The sequence below is a fragment of the Siphateles boraxobius genome, unplaced genomic scaffold (assembly GCF_051911475.1).
Source record: "Siphateles boraxobius isolate OS27281-9 unplaced genomic scaffold, OSU_SipBor_1 19, whole genome shotgun sequence".
In the NCBI taxonomy this organism is placed as follows: Eukaryota; Metazoa; Chordata; class Actinopteri; order Cypriniformes; family Leuciscidae; genus Siphateles; species Siphateles boraxobius.
In genome coordinates, this window is record NW_027508799.1 from 33,866,015 (window position 1) to 33,888,191 (window position 22,177).

A 22,177-nucleotide genomic window follows, 5' to 3' on the forward strand; every position below is an offset into this window, starting at 1 on the left:
AACCCAAATTCAAAATCTCAGAAAATTAGAATATTAAATGAAATCAATAAAAGGATTTTAAATACAGAAATGTCGGCCCTCTGAAAAGTATAATCATGCATATGTATATAGTTATATATATATACTAAATATATTAGTTTCATCTTTTAATTTGAATTACTGAAATACATGAACTGTTGCACGATATTCAAATTTTTCGAGTTTCACCTTTGTATTTACAAACTTTTATGTTAGATGTGACTCATCACGATTAATCAGATTGACAGCCCTATATTATATTATATTATATTATATTATATTATATTATATTATATTATATTATATTATATTATATTATATTATATTATATTATATTATGCTACACTTCGGTGTAATAATTATACATTTAAGTTGTTCCCTTTCCTGTTTCGTGTTTCCCTGGTTTGTGTCATATGACTCTTATTTTGATATGTAGTTCCTGATCGCGTGGTCTCTGTGTTTTACGTCCTGTGTTTGCCTTGTTTCCTTAGTCCCTGGTTTGTTTCCATAGTAATCCTTATTTATATGCATAGCTACTCACTTTCACCTGTTCCTTGTTCCAGCCATTGTTATCTTGTGTATTTAAACCCTAGTGTTTCCCATGTTCTTTTTTTGGAACAGGAATCATAACATAAGTACTGAGTAATATTAATTAACTACATGTTCACATTATTTATTATATTTTAAAATAAAATATGTTAAAAATGTTCAAATCTGTCATTACTTCTGGTTGGAAGGTCAATTCAAGAGCATTGCATTGTGGGATACAGTATTCCACTCAGTGGCTGCATCCAAAATCGCATACTTCCCTACTAAATAATAGGTGAAAAACAGTATATGAAAAAAGAAGCATGTCTGAATTCACAGTACTCATGAAAGAGGAGGTAGAAAAATCGCCCGGATGTGAATGACAACATGGTGAATGTAGTACATCCAGATTATACACACTTGTATAGAACACGCTTTTTTAGTGATTGTGAAGTAATTACTTATTCAAAATAAGTACCTCAAGAGAGTATGTGATTTCGGACGCAGCCACTGTCCTTTGGGTGTGTCATATTTTAGAATAATAGGTCATCTGATTATTTCACTTCTATATGCAGTGCACATACTGTATATTGCAAAATAGTTTGAGTAGCACTTGACAAATGTGCCAGAAATTACATCAGTCACACTTTTTAACATGTTTTCTTATTTGACTGGATTGGAAAATTGGCATAACATGTAAAGGAAAAATGAATATTGTACTTTACTTAATAACATTTCTAAAGTTATATCTGGTGAAATATTCACTGTGAAACTTTTCACTGTAAATTTACAGTAAAATACTGGCAGCTGGGTTGCCAGCCACATTCTGTATTTTTACAGAACTAGTATTGTAAACAGCATTTACAGTATTGTACTGTAAAACGTTGTACTGTAAATTTACAGTAAAATACTGGCAGCTGGGTTGCCAGCCACATACTGTATTTTTACAGAACTGGTACTGTAAACAGCATTTACAGTACTCCACTGTAATTACCAAATACAGTATATACCACACAGTTTTACAGTATTAAACTAGTGTACAGCAGTAAATTGTATTTTTACAGGGAATACTGCTTACATAATTAAAAATATTATACTTTATAATTATATTATACTGGGTTTTCAAACATTTATTTTGGTTAAAAGCTAAGGTCAGAAAATTGCCTTGTGAGAACATATTGGCTGAATTTAAAAAAAAAAAGAAGATAAAATACAATTTTAACACTGAACAACAAACAGGTAACACTTAGCATTTAATTAAATTGATAGTTCACCCAAAAAATGAAAATTAGCCCATGATTTACTAGGTTTAATTGACATTCTTCTTTCAGACGAATACAATCAGTTATATTAAAAAAAAAATGTCCTGGCTCTTCCAAGCTTTATAATGGCAGTGAATTGCTGTTTCTGTTTTGAAGTCCATAAAAGTGCAAACAAAATCCCATTCAAAGTCCACAAGTTTTCGCAGAAGTGAGGAAACCTGCAGTGGTGTTCTTTTTTTTTTCACAACTTGGCCAGTTTTCTTTGAAGTTACTTTTCCTTTCTTTGTTTTTGATCCACGTTCAGGATTGATGACAAGAAAGCATCTAAAAGGCAGTAAAGAAAAAAAGACAATGAAATATTATGGACTGACTGTGTATATTTTGAGAGAGAGAGAGAGAGAGAGAGAGAGAGAGAGAGACAGAGAGAGAGAGACAGAGAGAGAGAGAGAGAGAGAGAGAGAGAGAGAGAGAGAGAGAGACAGAGAGAGAGAGAGAGAGAGAGAGACAGAGAGAGAGAGAGACAGAGAGAGAGAGAGAGAGAGAGAGAGAGAGAGAGAGAGAGAGAGAGTGTGTTTGTGTCCTTGCAATGTGTTTATTGCATACATGACTACATGATAATGTTAAACATGACATTTACCAGACTAAAATGCATGTTTGAGCTGGCTTAGTAGTAGTAAAAATATTGTTAAATAGTCCATGTAACTACAGTGGTTCAACCTTAATATTATGAAGCGATGAGAATACTTGTGCACAAAAAAACCCAAAATAACGACATTATTCAACAATCTCTGCTATTACATGTCATTCTCCTAAGCTGTTGACAGTGTAAACAGTGCAGCGCTTCTGGGTTCTAAGTCAGAACGTAGGCTCACTATTGGCTAACTCCTGGGTCATCAAAAACATGACCAGCGTCGGACAATAATGAGCCTACGTTCTGACATAGAAACCAGAAGCGCTGCACTAGCTTTTTTTCAAAGCTTGCACCTTGGAACCCATTTCAGGGTTTCCGTTCTGGATCCACCAGACACTGTTTTGTGCGGATGAGCGGGCCGGAACGCGTTAAGTGTTTTCGGTGTCGTGTTAGCGGCCCCTAAGTTAATAACTAAGGATCTTTGTAACGGAAGTGAATCAATCAATCAAAACTGGCGTTAGCTGGACAATAACTTTATTCTAGAGCTGCTGTAAAGCCAAAACAATCTCTGTTACTTTAATTTCCTATTATCACTGTAAAGCTGCTTTGAAACAATCTATATTGTTAAAATCGCTTTATAAATGAAGGTGACTTGACGTGACACTGTTTACACTACGACAACAGCGTAAGATAATGACGTGGAAGAGAAGAGATTGTTGAATAATGTCGTTATTTTGGGGGTTTTTTGTGCATAAAAAGTATTCTTGTTGCTTCATAATATTAAGGTTGAACCACTGTAGTTACAAACCGCGTTCGCAAAATCAAACCAAATTCGTGGAAACAATGTAGAAATACAAACGCAAAAAAATATACTGACTTACTGTATCACTCAGTTGAAAAATTTTCCATCTTCTCAAACTCTAAACCTCACTTATCGTGTTAAGTTATTCAGATGACAAATTCTTCCACCCGTCTTCATGTAACGTTAACGTCCTCCATTTTCTGCTGCGTCACAGGCAACTAATGCTTGAAACACGAACCGAAGCTCACAAAAGTTTAAAAAATGCTCACAAATTAAGTTTATCTTGATAACAGGAAAGATTATTCTGTGCAGTTGAGTCCCGGTGACAAATCAAGTTTGCCTGTACTGTCTGTTCGCGTCACGCTTGATTTGAATTGAGCGCGAAAAAAATCAATCCCACAATGCAATGACATTACAGTATGATACTGTATTACGAATTTATCAGGATGAAAACAGAAATGTGCTGTATATTTACAGCTGTTCTGTAAAAGATACAGCCTAATACTGTATTATTGAAATACAGTACAATACTGTAGGAATTTACCTGTAAATTTACAGTACAGGGTTACAGTGTTGAAATCATGTGACATCATTGTAGCATACTACTGTTTGAAATCATTGCATAATGCTTTACAATCTTTTCTCTTTTTTTAATGGTGGGAACTGTATGTTAGCATTGCTTTCCAAACATATCTCATGACTTTTGAGTTTGAGTGTAAATGTTATGTGGTTGTGCTGGTGAAACCACAAATAAACGTGATGTCCACCTTGTTGTGACACTAGGAGTGTTTTTCTCTGGCCTGTGTTTCTCTCTGTTGTATTTATCACACGGTGCAGGTCAGGTAATCCGTCTGGTTTCTGGAAGATCAAATGCATCATTTTCCCATTGCTCTGAGAGCGCTATAAAAGCGGATTGGATTTCATTTACAGGAGCCTATTAATTCCTCACTGACAGCAGAAGCGATGGAGGACTCCAGGTCTTGCTAATTCACCTTCATATTTTATTTATCTTTCATTGCGTCAAAAACTGTGGCGGGAGAAGAAAGATCTTCCTGGAGGCATCCGATGCTTTTGTGAAAAATACACCAACTTGGAAAGCGCTCTGGTGATTATGAGAGAAATAATCAGATGCCTGAGCAAAATTCAATTTACGCATAACAACAGCTGGAATATTTGTTCAGAACGGCAGGCGTGATATTACTTTTGCCGCCTCGAGAGATATGGAAGAAAATATTTGTTTGGAAAGATCACATTCTTGCTGTTGCCTTTAATGTGTGCATCAGATGGCCGGCACACACGCCTCCTCAAGGACTTGATTAGCTAATTACTCTAACGAGTGCATACGTTTGAGAAACATTAAAGAGCAATTTATTACAAAGAGAATTAGTTGAGTCTCCAAATCAAACATATGCTCCCCAGCAACAAAAACATGTTTGGTTAATGTTTATGAAAACGTTTTTTTTTTTTTTTTCAGAATGTTCCCTAAACCTTTTTTTTTATGTTTTAAAAATGTAAGGTGACCGTTAAGTGAACATTCCATTTGCTCAGTTTGCAAACATTATCGGAATGTTACTTTTGAATGTTTTATGAACATTCCGAAACAAGTGGTAAATAATAATAATTTAAAAAAAACATCCAACTAAAACATTTCAGAAATAAAATGTACCATTAATGATGTATAGCTAGATAATTTTTTGTGCTAACGTTTTGAGAACATTATTAAAGATCAGATAACTTTGAATGAACATTCTATTAACGTTACTGGAAGAACATTTGTTCATAACTTTAAAATAACCTTGCCAGAACGTTCCCTGTTAACAGACTAAAGCTGTGTTTGTTGAAGATGTGTGTTTTGTGTGTTTGCTTAGGCCTGGAGAAGGTGGGCCGTGACTCCAGCTACGAGCAGGAAGGGAAGGTTCAGTTTGTGATGGATGCGGTGTATGCGATGGCACACGCTCTGCACCGCATGCACAGGGATTACTGCTTCGGATACCCCGGACTCTGTCCCCGCATGAGCAATATCAATGGAAAGGAGCTGCTGGGATACATCCGGAGCGTTAATTTCAATGGTGAGTGCTCGGATCCTCAGCTGAACCACAGTTAGAGATGATTGCGAGTCTCGAGTCTAAATCAAGTCTCAAGAGTGCTGTTAGCAAATCTATGATGGAGGAGGTCAAGTTTAAAGTCAATTTATTTGCAATGTACAGTAAGTGATTCAAGTCTGGTTACTGCCTCTGGTTACACTTCACAACTTAATACAAATATTATTATACACTTTTACATTATGTAATGCTTAATAAGCTTTGGGGTGAGTAGGATACATGTCTAATATAAAATAAAATAAAATAATACTTTTATTGAGCAAGGATGCATTACATTTATCAAAAGTACAAATAAAGAGATTTATAATTTTGCAAAGGATTTCCATTTTAAATAAATGCTGTTCTTTTAAACTTTCTATTCATAAAAGAATCCTGGGAAAACTGTTTTGTTATATTATTATCATATATATTATATATCATATATATATATATATATATATATATATATATAATTTTTATTTTTTTAATCAGCACAAAATCATGTGACACTGAAGACTGGAGTAATGATGCTGAAAATTCAGCTTTGATCACAGGAATAAATAAAATTTTACAATATATTCACACAAATTAAATTGTAAAATATTTCACAATATAGCAGTATTTTTACCTATTTAGCCTTGGTCAGGAGACGAGTCTTCTGAACTGCAGTGTACATTCATACAGTTTAAATGTCATAAAACATCTACAAGTGATTATTTTTATGTACCATTGGTATATATCAAATTATAAAATTTCTTCTTGGAACACAAAAAGAGATGTTGAAGAATTGTTTGAGGACTCAAATTTAAGTTATTATCTGCTTTAAAAAGAAGTTCCCTTGTGCACATTTAAATGTTTAGTTGTGATTGATTATACGAGATTTAAAAACCAATGACATTTTAATTAAATATCATGTAATTTTGTATTCCAAGGGAAAAAATGTTTTTTGCAACATGAGGGTGAATAAATGATCAAAGAATTCTCATTTTTCAATTATTCCCTTTAAGCCTCACAGTAAAATGCGTGTTAAAGCCATATTAATGAAAGTTATTATACAGTGTTATGCCATATTTTACTATGCAATGCCGCTGGCATGTCAATTACCCATGCAGCTGCTTATCTTAACAGTCGAGCTTGTACATATTCACGTGTTTTCACTCATTTTTTATATTTCTTCAAGCATCATTCATTAATTCTCGCGATCCCAGATCGCCCTGTGCACTGGCACAATCTTCCCTCTTGTGTTTGTCATTTCTGTGTCTTACGGCACCCCTCAGTGACCCCTTAAATCATTACACATAGGCCTACGTCAAAGCAGAGACTGGAAAATGTGAGTTAAGCGCATGCAGGGATGCTCATATTTCTTCATAATGTGCAGTTCAGCGCGTGTATTAATAAGAGCGCATTATAACTCACGAGGCGAGCTGCGCGTGATTGACCGTTGTTGTTCCCCTCGTGCGTCTTGAATCATGTTGAAACAAAATAAGTTAAACATTCTCTTTGAAACGGAATCAAACGATTAATTTAAATATTAGTTTTGCATCTTCACTACTCTTTCATTTTTCTATCCCCCAACTCCGTTGTTTTGTTATCATCTGCTTATGTTTTCCTTCAAGTTGTGTAATTTGCATAACTGCAGTTGAGCGATTACGGCGCGCGCGGAGGGGCGGGGCTGCGAGGGTCCATTAAAACCTCATTCTTTCACTTTCAAGCGGCCAATAATGCAACCTGGGTTATTTGTTCCACCACCTTGCGTTCCTCGTCTGGCTGTGTTTGAAGTGAAAGACAGATATGGAATATTCACTGACAAACAGCGCATGCTTTTTTCGAATGTGACAACGTCATGAGAGAGAGAGAGAGAGAGAGAGAGAGAGAGAGAGAGAGAGAGAGAGAGAGAGAGAGAGAGAGAGTTAAAATAGTTGTGATGTGCTGCCAATAATTTCAGGCGAACTGTTTGTTTTCTCTTCCTGTTTCTTGAGCAGCAAATCATCATATTAGAATGATTTCTGAAGGATCATGTGACACTGAAGACTGGAGTAATGATGCTGAAAATTCCGCTTTGATAACAAGACGCCATATTATGCCCTTTTATAAAGTCTTGATGTTGTTTTTGGGCTCTACTAGAATAGGTTTTCGTGCTTGAATGTTCAAAAAACACATTATTTTTCCTCATATCCTCCATTGTTGCGGCTCCTCTCTACCTAGTCTGTCAGTAATGCTCTGTTTAGTTCCTGTCTCTATGAAGGCCCTCCTTCTGAAAAGCACACTGTGCTCTGATTGGTCGGCTGGAGCAGTGTGTGTGTGATCTGAGTCGGATAATCAAAATGTGAAAAACAAGTGGATTGAACAGAAATTTAGAAAGGCCGTAAAAAGGGGGTTTAGATTCGGGGTGAAAAAACAACACACTAGCCAACTCAACCAGGTCCCAGCCCATTATTTTGCGTATGCCTTGTGTGGGATTTATTTAAAGGTGCAGTGTGTGATTTTTAGCGACATCTAGCGGTTCGGCTGCGAGTTGCACTAAGGGCTCAGCCCACTGCTCACCCCTCCCTTTCGAAGAAGCTACGGTGGCTAACATGGGACAAACATATTCTCGTCTGAGACAGCAGAGAATAGCCAGAGTAAGCCAAGAGTGTGTAACATTGTCACTGTTTCTGTACCACAGTCCATTATAAACCACATCATGGATAAAGTTTACAAAGCCATAGTCAGGTGAGGATCAAGGGTCTTAATATTTCCCCCCCCACATAGCAAACCCATAATACAGCGAGGGAGAAGAACCACATGAAACTATATATTTTTTCTAACAGGGTAGTAAAAGTTTAGCTGGCTAATATGAGCTGTTACTGTGGCTGAGCTGGTTAAAGCGTAAAGCCTTGTTTAAACTCGACGCGTCTGCATGAGCCCAAAGGTGTGCACGGCAAGAATGGCATGATTGTAACAGCACGCGCTCTTCCGCATCCACACCATTTACTACACACAATAGGCTTTTTTTCTCTGATTTTGAAAACTCTTCGTGATCGACTTAAAATGCTTCCAAGATCGACTTGTCGACCGCGATCGACGGGTTGGTGATTCCTGTAACGTTACTGTTTTATGGTCAATGACAAGAGTACTAATCAGCTGTCTCATGAACGTAACCAGCACATTTATCCCCCACATAGCAAAGCCATAACACAGCAAGGGAGAAGAAATAAGTTACATGAAACAATCCAACTACATATTTTACACCACTGACAAGGGAAAAGTCCCTACTCACGGTGTTTATGGTTAGCTTCTAGCTTGCTGCTGCGTCTCTTTCAAGGTAGTGAGGAAACACGCTCTGTAGCGCTGTTTGTTCGCGTTCGGCCACGTTAGAAACATGACGTCACAATATGTCGACCTTCATAGAAGGGGGCGCCCGCGGTTATGTAGATATAAATGTCTCATTCTAAGGTAATAAAAACATTACGGTTTATTAAGTAAGTTCCCTTTCAGTCGGTAACGTCAGACGTAGTCGACGGTCGACTGACTGGGGATCGCGCTAGAGAGCCTATCATCTTCGATTACTATTGAATGAGCCAATGGAATTTGGCGTGCGTGATTTGCATTACACACTCCGCCCCCGCGGCGCGGGTATAAATACGGAAGTGGATGCACGCACTAGTTGCCTTTCGCTTCGGAGCCGTTCGTCTTTGATGTCTCTGAAGAGTGGTGTTGTATTCAACGAGCGAGTGTGTCGGTGTTCTTGCGGGAAGACCTCTCCAGTGTTGGTGTTCTACAGTGTGGTACAGCGGTGATCGCGAGCTTCTCAGCTCTCAACTGCTGTTTTAACAGCATCAAATTTCTATTGTTTGTTTGTGTGTTGACGGTTGGTTAGAGGGCGAGAAGTGAGTGCTTCACTGTAGGTTGAAAGACTATTCAGTGTTTGCCGTGGTCATTCCCTGTGTGCTCCGGCACTGGTGACGGTCCCATTTCCTAAAAGAGCAACACGGGTGTGAGTGCATCTTTTTCAAGATGCCATTCCATCCGTGCGTTTCTGGGTGCGGTCTGGCACTATCCCCCTCTGACGGTCACGAAAGTTGTGTCGCATGTTTGGGCTTACAGCATGCCGAAGCATCTTTCTTGGATGAGACATGTTCTCACTGCGGGAACATGGCCATCTCGATGTTGAGATCTAGACTCGTCTTCGTCAAAAGCGTTGGTGCAGTACCCACCTCTGGGCCCCGCCCTTGTTCTTCCTCTGGGTTACCTTCCCAGAGAAAGACTGGGGTGCCGTCCAACTGGGTGATCTGAGGATCACAGTGAGGGGTAATCCGCCTGGCCAGGCCCCGTGGATCCCTCACTCCTCTTTCGCACCGCAACCGGTGGAGCTCCCCATTGATCCCGCTGGTCCCTCTGTAATGGACAGGCCAGCTGTGTCATTTGGGGCCCCTCCAGGGGATACCATGTCAATCGCAGCATCGGAGGGGGAGCTTAACTCTGGAGATGACGACTCGGCTGCACTGCCTCCCTCTGGGAGACCAGTGTTGCCCGAGTCAGATCCAGAAATGTCAGCTATGCTGAAAAAGGCCCCAGAGGCGGTAGGGCTCGTGTGGAACCCTCCACCGTGTCCCCAGCCGTCTCGGTTGGATGATTGGTATATCGGGGCGGGCCGTACTGGTTCTCAGTCCGCCGCCCCGGTTCCTTTATTTCCTGAAGTGCATGAGGAGCTTACGAGGGCATGGATGGCACCTTTCTCTGCCAGAAACCGCCTGAGTGGCTCCTCCCCCCTCACTACCCTTGATGGGGGAGCGGTGAAGGGTTACGAGGCTATCCCTCCAGTGGAGCGGGCTGTTGCGATGCAGTTATGCCCAACGGCGGCCGCTTCCTGGAGAGGTGATCCTCGTCACCCCTCTAAAGCCTGTAAGTTCTCGTCCGCTCTTACGGGCAAGGCTTACAGAGCTTGTGGGCAAGCCGCTTCCTCTCTGCATGCCATGGCGTTGCTCCAGGTCCACCAGGCCCAGGCACTCATGAACATGCACGAGGGTAGTCCGGACCGTGAGCTCAGGGGTGAGCTCCGCACTGCAACTGACCTCGCCCTCCGGGCGAACGAAGGTTGCAGCTCGCGCGATCGGTTCGGCGATGTCCACACTTGTGGTCCAGGAGCGCCATCTCTGGCTCAACCTGGCCGATATGAGAGAAGCGGACAAGGTTCGGTTCCTGGAATCTCCCATTTCCCAGGTTGGGTTATTCGGCGACACTGTGGAGAACTTTGCCCAACAGTTCTCTACAGCCCAGAAACAGACGGAGGCCATCCGGCACATCCTGGCTCGGAGGGACGATGCTGCCTCCACCCGCCCGCCGAGGTCAGATCCTCCGCCTGTTTGTCGCCGAGTGTGACCGCCTGCAGCCGCCTCAGCTCCCGCCGGACCACCGCAGCAGCCTTCACCCAGGTTCCGGCGTGGAGCCGGCCGCGGAAGGGGCGCCCAGCCTGCTCCAGGCGCTGCCAGGCCAGGTGGTAAGCATCAGCGCAAAAGAAAACGCTGAACCTGGACGGGCTCTCAGGGATGGAGGAGTTGCTCATGGAGTGGTCGCCGATCCACTCCCTCTGGCTGGTTGGAGGGCCGGCTGGAGTTTTCCTTTATGTGTGTGTTTGTTCCGCCGCTGGCCCGTATATAAACGGGGTCAGCGGTACCCACATATTCAGAAAAAGAGCAAATTTTCTATTCCTGGGTCCCAAGTGGACCAGTCTGGCGGGTGTGACCCAGTAATAGCCTTACATCCCCCAGCTTCCCTTGGTCGCCGGCAGCTTGGGGCGTTCGAGGACCTGGTCATCCGCCTTCTCACGTCCCCCTGCCGCTAGTGGAGATAGGTAAGTGTTGCACTGCACACTAACACCACTATCTCTACTTTGCTGCCCCACCTCAGGCTCGGCTACCCCACTCAAGTCAGTGATAGCTGCGCTAGCTTCATGATCGAGTCCCGAGGTGACCGTGGCAGAGCAGCTCATGACCATTCTGGGGCCGCTCAGTTGCCCCTCCGGTTTCGTCTTCCTGCCAGGGTTTGTATAAACAGAGCGGACTACCCTTGGACAAACACTGGCTCTCAGCTGCCCCAGGGGCCCGCAGAAATGCGTTTAACCCCAGTGAGCCTTCTAAAAGTGACTGCGACTCGCGTCGCCTTGCGCCTGCTCAACTCAGTGTAATCATCACACTTCATATTGAGCAGAAATGCTCCTGAAACTCAGTGAAGTTCATCGCACTCAAGTGTTGAGCAGCAATGCTCCTGTAGCTCAGTGAGTTCATCACACTCAAGTGCTGAGCAGAAAATGCTCCTGAAGCCCAGTGATCTTCACATGTTGTGTTGAGCAATGCTCCTGTCTTTTTGCGCCCGTCGCTTGCACATACGTGCCAAGTCAGGAGAGGAACAGGTCTTCATAGTTGCCCCTTATTGGCCCAACTAGACCTGGTTCCCATCGACAGCCTTCCTGACTTCCCCTGAAAACTCTTTCAGGGACGGGGCACGATGGCACCCGCGTTCTTCCCCCGGAGATTCCGGGCGGTCTTACATCTGAACGCGGAGGTTCAGGTGGCTATCACAGGGACATGTGATAGTTACCATCACTTCTGCGAGCACTCCCTAGAAATGGGTTAGCGTGCTTACGCCTTTAGAAGTGGAACCTAGTCGTTGAGTCTTCTCTCCAGAGGAGATCCTGAAAGCTTTCGATCACTTCAGTGCTCTTTTTCCCTGCAAAATGGGTCGGAGTAGGCTGTTTTCCTTCACCCTCAAAATGATGTTGCCTCGGTGTTTAAACGACGCTCATCGTGTTGCAGAAGTGTGCAGAAGCACGCTCTGATCGTCAGGTTCCTGAGGAGCAAGGTCTTGTAAATCCTTGCGTCCCTCTTTATCCTCTTGGGCCTTGTCCCTGGTGCGACTGCACTGCAGAGACCGCCCCGGAGCCACTGCAGGCAGTGAGTTAAAAATTCTGTTATATCAGTTCTCCTGCTCGCGTGGTCTCTACTAGAGGGTAGGGACTTGCTTGCTTTCGGTCAACGTATTGTGCCTGGAGTCTGGGCCAGCTAACTCTCGCTGGAGGGACTTTGTAACTTTGCAGAGCTTTTTCATGCTCAAACATCAACATTACACACTAATGAGAGTTGATCATGGAAAAAAGCATAAAAGGTTGCTGCCAATAATTTCAGTTAAACTCTCCTTATTGATATTTACTCAGCTTTACACCTAAACACAGGCATGACACACTGACTTTTGACTCTACTGATTGCTGTTGGATTATCATTGTCTTTGCTGGTGATTTGAGAGAAATGGACACCACTGAAGCTTCTTTATTTGAGTGAATGTGTGGTCTTTTGTTTGGGTGAGATCAGGTTTAGATGCTCTTGTTTAAAGTTAATTGCGAGGTGAAGAGGACTCAGTATGTTCCTCATTAATGATAAAACCAGCGGTGATCACGGGAGGCGTGCAATTCAGCGAAAAGACATAAACAGGGGACATAGATCTTTATTAATCCAATTCATCAACCCATTACATTCTCACCATGCAAGAAAATCACCAGGGTTTCTTAAAGGTGGTAAGGAAGGCAAACCACAAGTGAGATTTCCCTTAGACATCAACAGCTGTTTCCATTCACTTATTTTTAGGCAGACTGAAATGCCTAAATATAGGCGGATCATTTTTTTTCCGATAGGAAGACATGCACATAAACTATGATGGAATCACATGTACAGAATGAATCCCTCAATGCACAACAAAAAACTCATGTGATTGGATAATTGGCCTATTCAGTGGACCAATCGCATTGCTCAGCTTCTCAAGTGTTGGTTTGGTCATTCTGAAATGCCTGAGTCAAAGTCTGTCATCAAAATGGTTGGGAATTATGACCTCAGAGATGTGTTTTTCCTGATTGCGTTCCCAAACACCATCCGAACGCAAGATAACACGACATAGCGTTTCATCTTCAAGTCATTTATGATATATGGCTTCCCTGATCGCAGCAAGTTACATTTTTTTTTACAGATATTTTGTGCAAATATCCCAGGAAGTGCTGATTTAGTTCACTTAAACACATGGGATGGAAACAGTACTTTTTTTTCAAATGTTGTATGCGCATAACTTTAATTTGCAACTTAGACGGGCTATGGAGATCAATAGAGAGTAAATGGAGACGGAAATGAAGACCCCCAATAATTTTAAAAGAGATATCTTATGGATCTTTTAAAGTTGAAACTCTTATTTTGTCTCCTGAGCAACCTCGAAGCAATACAGTTTTCTTCAAATGGAAAAGGAAATCAAAATCTAAATCGTTACTCTGCCCTGGAGCATTCTGGGAAAAGGCTATAGCTGCCAAACGAGTCTGTTTAACGATCCTGCGGCTCTTTTTCGTGCTGGTGTAACCTTTCTCAACAGCATGAGATGGGCCGCCTGCGTGATCCCACGGTCCGCTGCAGACACTTGGCTGTTATTGACACCCTCCTGGAGCGGATCTGAAACTCCTGCACATCAGAGTTCCTCAGAGTCCTCACATAACATCATGATGCTGCCGTAGGAAAGCAGATGTGGCCTAAACAATGAGAGAAAGCACACTTGTTCATTTCACTTAGCCAGCTGTATAAAATTATCGCGATTTTAACGGTAAAAAACTGAATAATTGGTTAACAGAAAGTTTCTGTACTATATGCGGCGAATAACTCTGATAGATCTAACCATACATTTAATGTAAATTAAATTTAAGTCTGTAAAACCTAAAATGTTGCTACCATACTTTTTACGGTAAATTTATGGCAACCACAGCTGCCGTTTTTTTACCGTAAATTTACCGTCATTTTTTTTTTACATTGGGTTTTGGTGCAGTTATAATGCAACAATCTGCAGTTATTGAGCTGCTATTGACGAAACCAGAACTAGAGAAACATTTGCGATCAGATCCAAGAGGTGAATCCCGCTGAACGTGTGAATGAATGCTGATATGCGTCTCAGTGGATCAGCATTAGGCCTGTTTAGAGGTTGCATTGCCTCTCATTGCTGGAAACCTGCCATTTGTTATGATGACACTTTTATGATCTGTTGTTAATGGCACGTTCCCAAAGCCTTGCCTCCCAATCTGAACTCTTTGTATTCAGCGCTGCATTCACCGCTGTTCTTTTTATGTTTTTTTTTTTTGCTGTATCTAGGAAAAGTGGTCCTTACTGTGATAAACTGTAAGCGTTGTAAACTAATCTTGTTGAGTGTCTTAAACGTGCAACAGAAATGTGACAGCTGTTCTCAGGGTGAGTTTATGATTTTAATCAAAAGACTAGAGTTTTACTTTTTTGTAACTCATGAGAAATGTTACTGGTGTTTGCCCATCCCATGCTCTAGTAAAGTATTCATTAATCTGGTTTAATATTTAGGGTTAGTGTTCCAGTCACTAAACCTAAGTATGCAATACTACTACTAATAATAATAAAAGAATTAGAAAGCACCATTAGATTAATGTAAATACTCTTGCCGATGTCATAGAATGTCAAGTGTGACGGAGCAAAAACATTCACATTTTACACCACGATTTCCTGTACGATTAAATTTTTGGGCTAAAAAATTGTGTTTTGCAAAAGGAGATAGATAGATAGATAGATGGATGGATGGATGGATGGATGGATGGATGGATGGATGGATGGATGGATAGATAGATAGATAGATTCACCCTTTTGCACCTATAAAGGAGCTCACACACACTTACACACACTCTTGTGCTATTGAGCAGTACTGGTTGACGGATGTCCGATGTCTTGGCGTTTGGCCGATATCACAGGGAAAGTGAAAGGTTTCTCATTAATCCGTCTGATACTGTGGAACAATTACATCTGAGCAGCGGTTGATGAGTTAACTCTCCGCGCTGGAGCTCTCGTTACTGCCTTCAGACACCACACACACACTGCATTAACCGCTGGCCAGTGTGTGATAATGAACACAGCGCTGGCCAATTATGACGAGAGAATGGGAAGAAATGTGTGGAGATCCAGAAAAGACCTTTTAAAAGTGTGAAGGGTGTGAAGAGTGACAGGTCAGCACGTGCTGTGTGTGAGATGAAATGCTAGTGCACTGCATACTTCATAGTACTAATGTCTAATGGAATGTTGCATAGAATTCTTCAATGACTAAGATGTTACATTGTTGTCAAAGCATTTCAAAGCATTGCATTAATGAGAGGTGTTTACAGTGTCCAGAATACACTTTTTGTCAAACCTTCTAATGGACTTTGAAATGATTTATTAAAAAATGATTAATAAATATTTCTTTATTTATAGCAACACCCTAGCAACCACCCCAAATACCTTAGCAACTGCATTGCAACACTCTAGCAACCACTATAAGTACCCTAGCAATTACATAACAACACCCTAGCAACCACCTTGAGTAACCTAGCAACACCACAAGTACCCTAGCAACTGCATAGCAACACCTTAGCAACCCCACCAAATACCCTAGAAACCACATAGCAACACCCTAGCAACCACCTCAAACAGGGATAATATAGTAATTGCAGTCGCACTGCATACGTTTTCTTCTGTCTTTTTTTTCCTTCTCATTTCTGGGTGGTGGGGGGTGGGGGGGGGGGTCATTGCAAACGCCACCTTTGCTAGTAGGATTAGTATGCTAGTATGCCATGTTCATAAGTGTGCACACAGAAGCGTTTGGAGAGAAAAGAGGCCACAGAAGCGGTAAATGGAAGTTGATACGAAGGCAGACGTCCAACTTCGAGCCTCACACTGCCTGCAGCTCAGCCACAATTACCCCCCGCTCCAGTGCTTCCCTACATACACTTATTTTTAGATTAGTGTTTTGAAGATGGACGAAGCGGGAAGTGAGATTGTGGTAGTGTGCATTGAGACGAGCTGTGGGGAAAAAAGGGATGATAATTGTGTTGTGTAAAACAAATCCCCTTGTAAGTCGAGGCGGCGTGACGGTGAATCTTAAAACGGAGAGCGGCAGCAGGATCTGGCGTTTAACTCCGTAACAGAGATCTATCCTCTTCTCAAGTCATTCTGTGCTGAAATAATACAGGAACGGCCTTAGGAGGTGTATCATATCATGTTCACAGAAAGACATTCTCAGAGAGAGGCTATACTGAGAGGAAAGGCAGTGTGTTGTCACACTTTGGCTCATGTCAAGACAACCCACCAGCATTGCACTGTATGTCACTCAAGTAAGTGTGTATGTGCATACTTGTGTGAAGTATATTTCTGGGGGTTGTTCAAATCACTAACCCTAAATAATGTGGGTAACACTTTACAGAAAGGTTCATTAGCTAACATTAGTTAATGTATTAACTAACATGAACTAACAATGAGCAATACCTTTGTTACTATATTAGTTAATCTTTGTTAATGTTAGTTAACATAAATACAGATGTTCATTGTTTATATTACCTCACAGTACATTAACTAATGTTAACAAATGCAACCTTTGATTTTAATAATGTATTCGTAAATGTTTAAATTAATATTAACTGAGATGAATAAATGCTGAAGTAGTATTGTTCATTCTTAGTGCATGTAAACTAAGGTAGTTAACTAATGTTAACTAATGAAACTTATTGTAAAGTGTTACCAAAATGTGCAGTAGTAACAGTGATATTTGCGGACAGACGCAGCATGTAAGGGTTGGCAGAAAGGTTAATCCCACGAGTGGTCCATTGTTGCGTGTGTCTGGTCTCCTGTAATCCTTAATTTCCCGCTGCCCGGGTCCACCTGGAACGCCAAGCTTTGATCAATATCAGTGGATAATGTCACTTACTGCTCTGGTTGAGGATCCAAATGCAGTTTTATTGAAAGGGTAATCCACAATCGTAGTCGAAAACAATAGGTCCGAGCACAGTAAATCAGTCCAGTCAAACCAACAAATCCAGAGGGTGAGACAGGAACAGATATCAAAAACCAGGAACATTGAAAACAGAGGAAAACGCTTCAAGACACCTTTATTTATATAGCGCTTTTTACAATAAAGATTGTTTCAAAGCAGCTTTACAGAGATAATAGGAAAATAATGTTGTAATAATAGTGTTAAATATAAAATTATATGTCCCCAACTAAACAAGCCAAAAGCCAATGGCGACAAAGGTGGAGAAAGGCGAAAAAGGCAACAGTTTAAGTGTAATGCAGTGTAAACTCTTTTTAATTCTCTTCTCCCTTTACTTGCTTCCTTTAGGATCCATCTTAAAGAAGCATAATATTAGTTTCCATCTGTACGCAGATGATCTACAAATCTATCTGCCTATAAAAAGTAACGGTGAGGATTCGATAAAAAGGCTGTTAGATTGTTTTTATGACATTAAAGCATGGATGGCTTTAAACGCTTTACATTTTAATGAAAGTAAAACTGAAATTATGATTTTCAGACCTAGCAGTTCTACTAGCACCTCCAAATTAGACCTGGGACCCCAGACGCCCTACGTCAAGTCTATGGTAACGAACCTTGGTGTAAAGTTGGATAGTGATCTACACCTAGAGAAACAGATAAACTCTGTTGTTAAGGCTAGTTTCTTTCAACTTAGGCTACTTACAAAATTGAAGCCATTTTTATCTTTCAAAAATTTGGAGAGGGTTATACATGCGTTTATCACCACTCGCCTGGATTATTGTAATGCTTTATATATAGGAGTAAACCAGGCCTCTCTCTCTAGATTGCAAATAGTTCAGAATGCTGCCGCTCGACTCCTTACAGGAACCCGTAAACGAGAGCACATTATGCCTGTTCTTGCCTCTCTTCATTGGCTACCAGTTTGTTTCAGAATACAGTTTAAGATTTTATTGTTTGTTTTTAAATCTCTTCATGGTCAAGCACCAGCTTACATAAATGATCTACTGAAGATGCATGCTCCTTTGAGGTCATTGAGGTCCGCTGACCAACTACTCTTATCTGTTCCTAGAACACGACTTAAAAATAGGGGAGATCGAGCATTTTCAGTCGTGGCACCGAGACTTTGGAATGATCTGCCTATGCGTATCAGAGTAGCTCCCAGCCTTGACATTTTTAAATCACAACTTAAAACTCACTATTATTCATTGGCTTTTAAACCAGCCTGAGAGTTAATTAATGCATTTTATATATTCTTTAGTTTGTCACTTGTTTAACTGTGCTTTGTGCTCATGTTATGTGTTTATAATTTGTCTGAAATTATGTTCAGCACTTTGGCTAACCTCGGTTGTTTTAAATGTGCTTTACAAATAAAATTGTATTGTATTGTATAAACAACTAACAAGACTTCGCAGGGAATGACAGAAAGAACCAGGCTTATATAAAGAGACTAAGTCCCTCCCCTTCCGGTGGACCATGGGACCTTATTTCGGAAAAATATTGTATGGTAGTCAATGGCGAGAGACAACAATTATTTGGATCCCGTTTGAATTGTGCCCTGAATTACACATATGACGTTTGTCAATTTAAAAGATACATTTTAAAGTGAAGAAAGTCGCAGTTTGATGTAAAACTGTTGAGGTATAAGACTGTGAAAATACGTAATTACAAAGACTACAAACCCAAAAGGTGCGCATGTGACGTCATACCTTTTCTCTCAATGAATGAAGCTAACTTTACTGACGCTAACGTCTGTCTTGTTTTCTATAGTATAACGTTATAATCGTAACGTTACGCTGTCATGCCTGTGTGTTTTGTACCAGACTGCACACACACGAGCTTGGTGACATACATAGTGCGAGACGAGAGATGTAGTTCATTGAGCGATTTCACATAAAACTAAATGTTACTCTTCTGTTTTATGACAAACTGTGACTTCCTTGACTTTCACAATTATCTTTTAAATTGACAAACATCATATGTGTAATTCAGGGCACAGTTCAGACGGAATAAAAAGAGGAGTTGTCTCTCGCCATTGACTACCATACTTATTTTTTCCGAAATTAGGTCCCATGAGCCGGAAGCGGAGGCGAGGGACTTAGGCTCTCTATAGGGTGAGTAAACTAGATGATGAGACACAGGTGAATGTGATCATGGCTGATTAGTCTGTGGATGGTGGTGATTGTCCGGGTTATCCTGTGATTGTTACGGATAAACTCAGTAAGTCGCTTCGTCTTCTGTGCCACTATCCTCTCCCATCATGAATGTTTTCTTATGCAGGGATTATGTTGCTAGATTAATAACGAAGTAATCTATCAACATGCACACTGGCTTATTTACTTGTGTTACATAGGCTTGAGAAAATAAAAACATACTGAAATTCTTACTCCTCCTAGAGCTTTAACTCTACAACCACCAAACTCACCTCAGACCTTCAGATTGTTCTGACTCGCATTGCTATATCTTTTCTAACTGATCTGACTTTGGAAATTCCCGTATCGGACTTCCGAACAATCACAAATTCCCATAGACTTTCATTGAGGGGGGTCAAAACTTTCATGCAATAACTCTTATAGAGTATTTAAGCTGTTTAACAACTAGCCTAGAACAACATGTTAAAAAATGCAAGCAACATGATAAATCATGCTAGCAACATACAAAAACATGTTAGCAATGTGTTTATTCATGTTAGCAACATGGTGGAAATTTGCTAATTCATGGTAACAACATGCTAAATCATGATAGAAACATGCAAAAACATGTTAGCAATGTGTTAATTCATGTTAACATCATGCTAAAACATGTTAGCAATGTGCTAAATCATGCTAGCAACATGGTTGCAATTTGCTACTTTATGCTAACAACATGCTAAATCATGATAGAAACATGCAAAAACATGTTAGCAATGTGTTAATTCATGTTAGCATCATGCTAAAACATGTTAGAAATTTGCTAATTCATGCTAGCAACATAGGTGCAATTTGCTAATTCATCCTAACAAAATGCTAAATCATGATAGAAACATGCACAAAAATCTTAGCAATGTGCTAATTAAAGCTAGTCATTCTATCTATCTGTCTGTCTGTTTTCTGATAGATTGTATTGCTTTCAAAATAGTTTTTAAGCCTTAAAACTATTTTAAACTTTAAAGTACTTCAAACTGAAAACCTTTAAACATTCTGGTCGGTCTTCCTCAAACCAACATCAAAGTTTGTCTTGACAAACTTTTTAATCTAGTGTTGATTTGCAGTGACAACAAGCTCACGTTGATCCCGAGAGAGCCGTAACCACCTTTGCCACGCGGGGAATGATGTTTGCACGCGAGAGCAGAGATTTAAAGACTATGGATGTCGTATCTCACATGCACAGCGAACACAAAACACTGTCTTGGGTTTGCAGAAAGAAGCGGTATTTTCCTTCACTTCATGTCTCCTTAAATAAAAGAACAGAGCTGTCTGGATGCTCCCTGCACAAGCGCTTGCCGAATCTGGCTCATTATATTCCCTGTAAATATTGCTTCCGGAGGCTTTGCCCTCCTCAGCTCTCACTTTCCTTCATGGTGGGCGAATCAAAGGGGTTTTTGTGTATAGATGCAGCGACTGAGGTTCTCTAATGTCTGAGCTCCAGACAAACGGTCCCAAGAGCCGCTGTAATGAAGGCGCTGATGAGGAAGACGATGGCGATGGGATTGAAGAAAGTTGTAGAAAAGAGATTCGGCTAATCAGTGGCCAGAATCTCATACCAATGAGAGTTTAAATGCAGATCGAAAGTATACAAAAATAGAAACATCTTATTAGTGATGGTTGCACGATTCTTTCAGGGGTGTAGCAGCTTTTGGGATGGAATCGTTGTATTTTAAGAGTTTTGTTTCACTTGGTTGAAGTGGAAAGGAAACAATTGTAGCTGGAAGCGTAAAAAAACAACATGTTTTCATGTAGCTTTAGCAGTGGAGTAAATTAAATATGCTGTGGCTTTTTGTTAGACCTTCATCAAGCAAAGCTAATAATACTGTAAATTGTGTCTCTCTCACTTTTCAGATTGTTCCAATATGATCCAAACTTTGATTGAATGAAACCTAAAATTGTGTTTTTCACATCGGCAGTAATCCAGCCAACAGGGAACGTTCTTATGTTCTTATATTACATCATATGTATAAGGTTGATTTTTTTTGAAGTGTAAAAGTCTCATGAAACATAGTCATCTATTATTAATCTAAGATAATGTTCTTCATAAATACTTCATAAATAGTGTGATTAATTGCCCTTGGGATGTTTTAAAATGTTTAACAAGTTGGATTTCAAATATAATCAGTTCACAAAAAAATAATTATTTACATCCCTTGTAGACTTTAAAGTAGTCTTAAAAATACTTGTTCGTTTTTCTGATGGCTGAACTTGTGAGTTTTTCTATCAAGGTTATGCATGAAGACATTAGACTTTTAGATTACTGGCCTGTTAGATTGTTTTATGTTTTTAATTTGGTATATATTTGAGTTTGTGAGATGTGGTTGGCTGGTTGTGTTTCAGAGTTCCTGAGATTTTTTTTAAGTGTACTGCTTTTCTTAAGCAATTAAATCGCCACATTATTTTCTCTCCTAAAGCACTTTTTCATGTAGTTTCATTCTCATCTGTTCTTATGAAAAATCCAGTCTGTTGTGCAGTCTGTTTACAGTCATCTAGGGGTTTTTTTTATCAGGTTGTTTAGTAAGTTAAACGTTTTGAGGTTTTCACAGATTGTTGCACATTTGTGTTCTAGGTTTGTGTTCATCAGTTTGAAGAAGATTGATTTACTGATGATCCTCTAAGATTAAGATATCGGGCTCAAATTTTTATTCATGCTTGTAAGAATGAGAAGCAAAGCGTATCTTTGGTCACAGGAAATATGCTGTATCATCGTAAACCTACGTGTCCTTGCGTGTTTTTCTGAAGCCTGGGCATCTGATGATCTAAAGTGCCCTTATCAAGTACTGAAACTACTAATAACAACCTTTACAAAAGTCGAGAGCATGTAAAAATGTTAAAACTTTCCTAGGACATTTTGA

At 40.4% G+C, this 22,177-nt stretch overlaps 1 protein-coding gene across 2 annotated transcripts in view; it reads left to right on the forward strand.

Moving 5' to 3' along the window:
- The window catches only part of grm8a (glutamate receptor, metabotropic 8a), a 241,508-nt gene that overhangs the window by 181,144 nt on the left and 38,187 nt on the right, over positions 1-22,177 (forward strand). For both annotated transcript variants that reach the window (XM_077235156.1, XM_077235157.1), the window contains exon 7: positions 5,110-5,310. In XM_077235156.1, the coding sequence (XP_077091271.1) occupies positions 5,110-5,310 (201 nt within the window). The remainder of the gene's footprint in view (positions 1-5,109; positions 5,311-22,177) is intronic.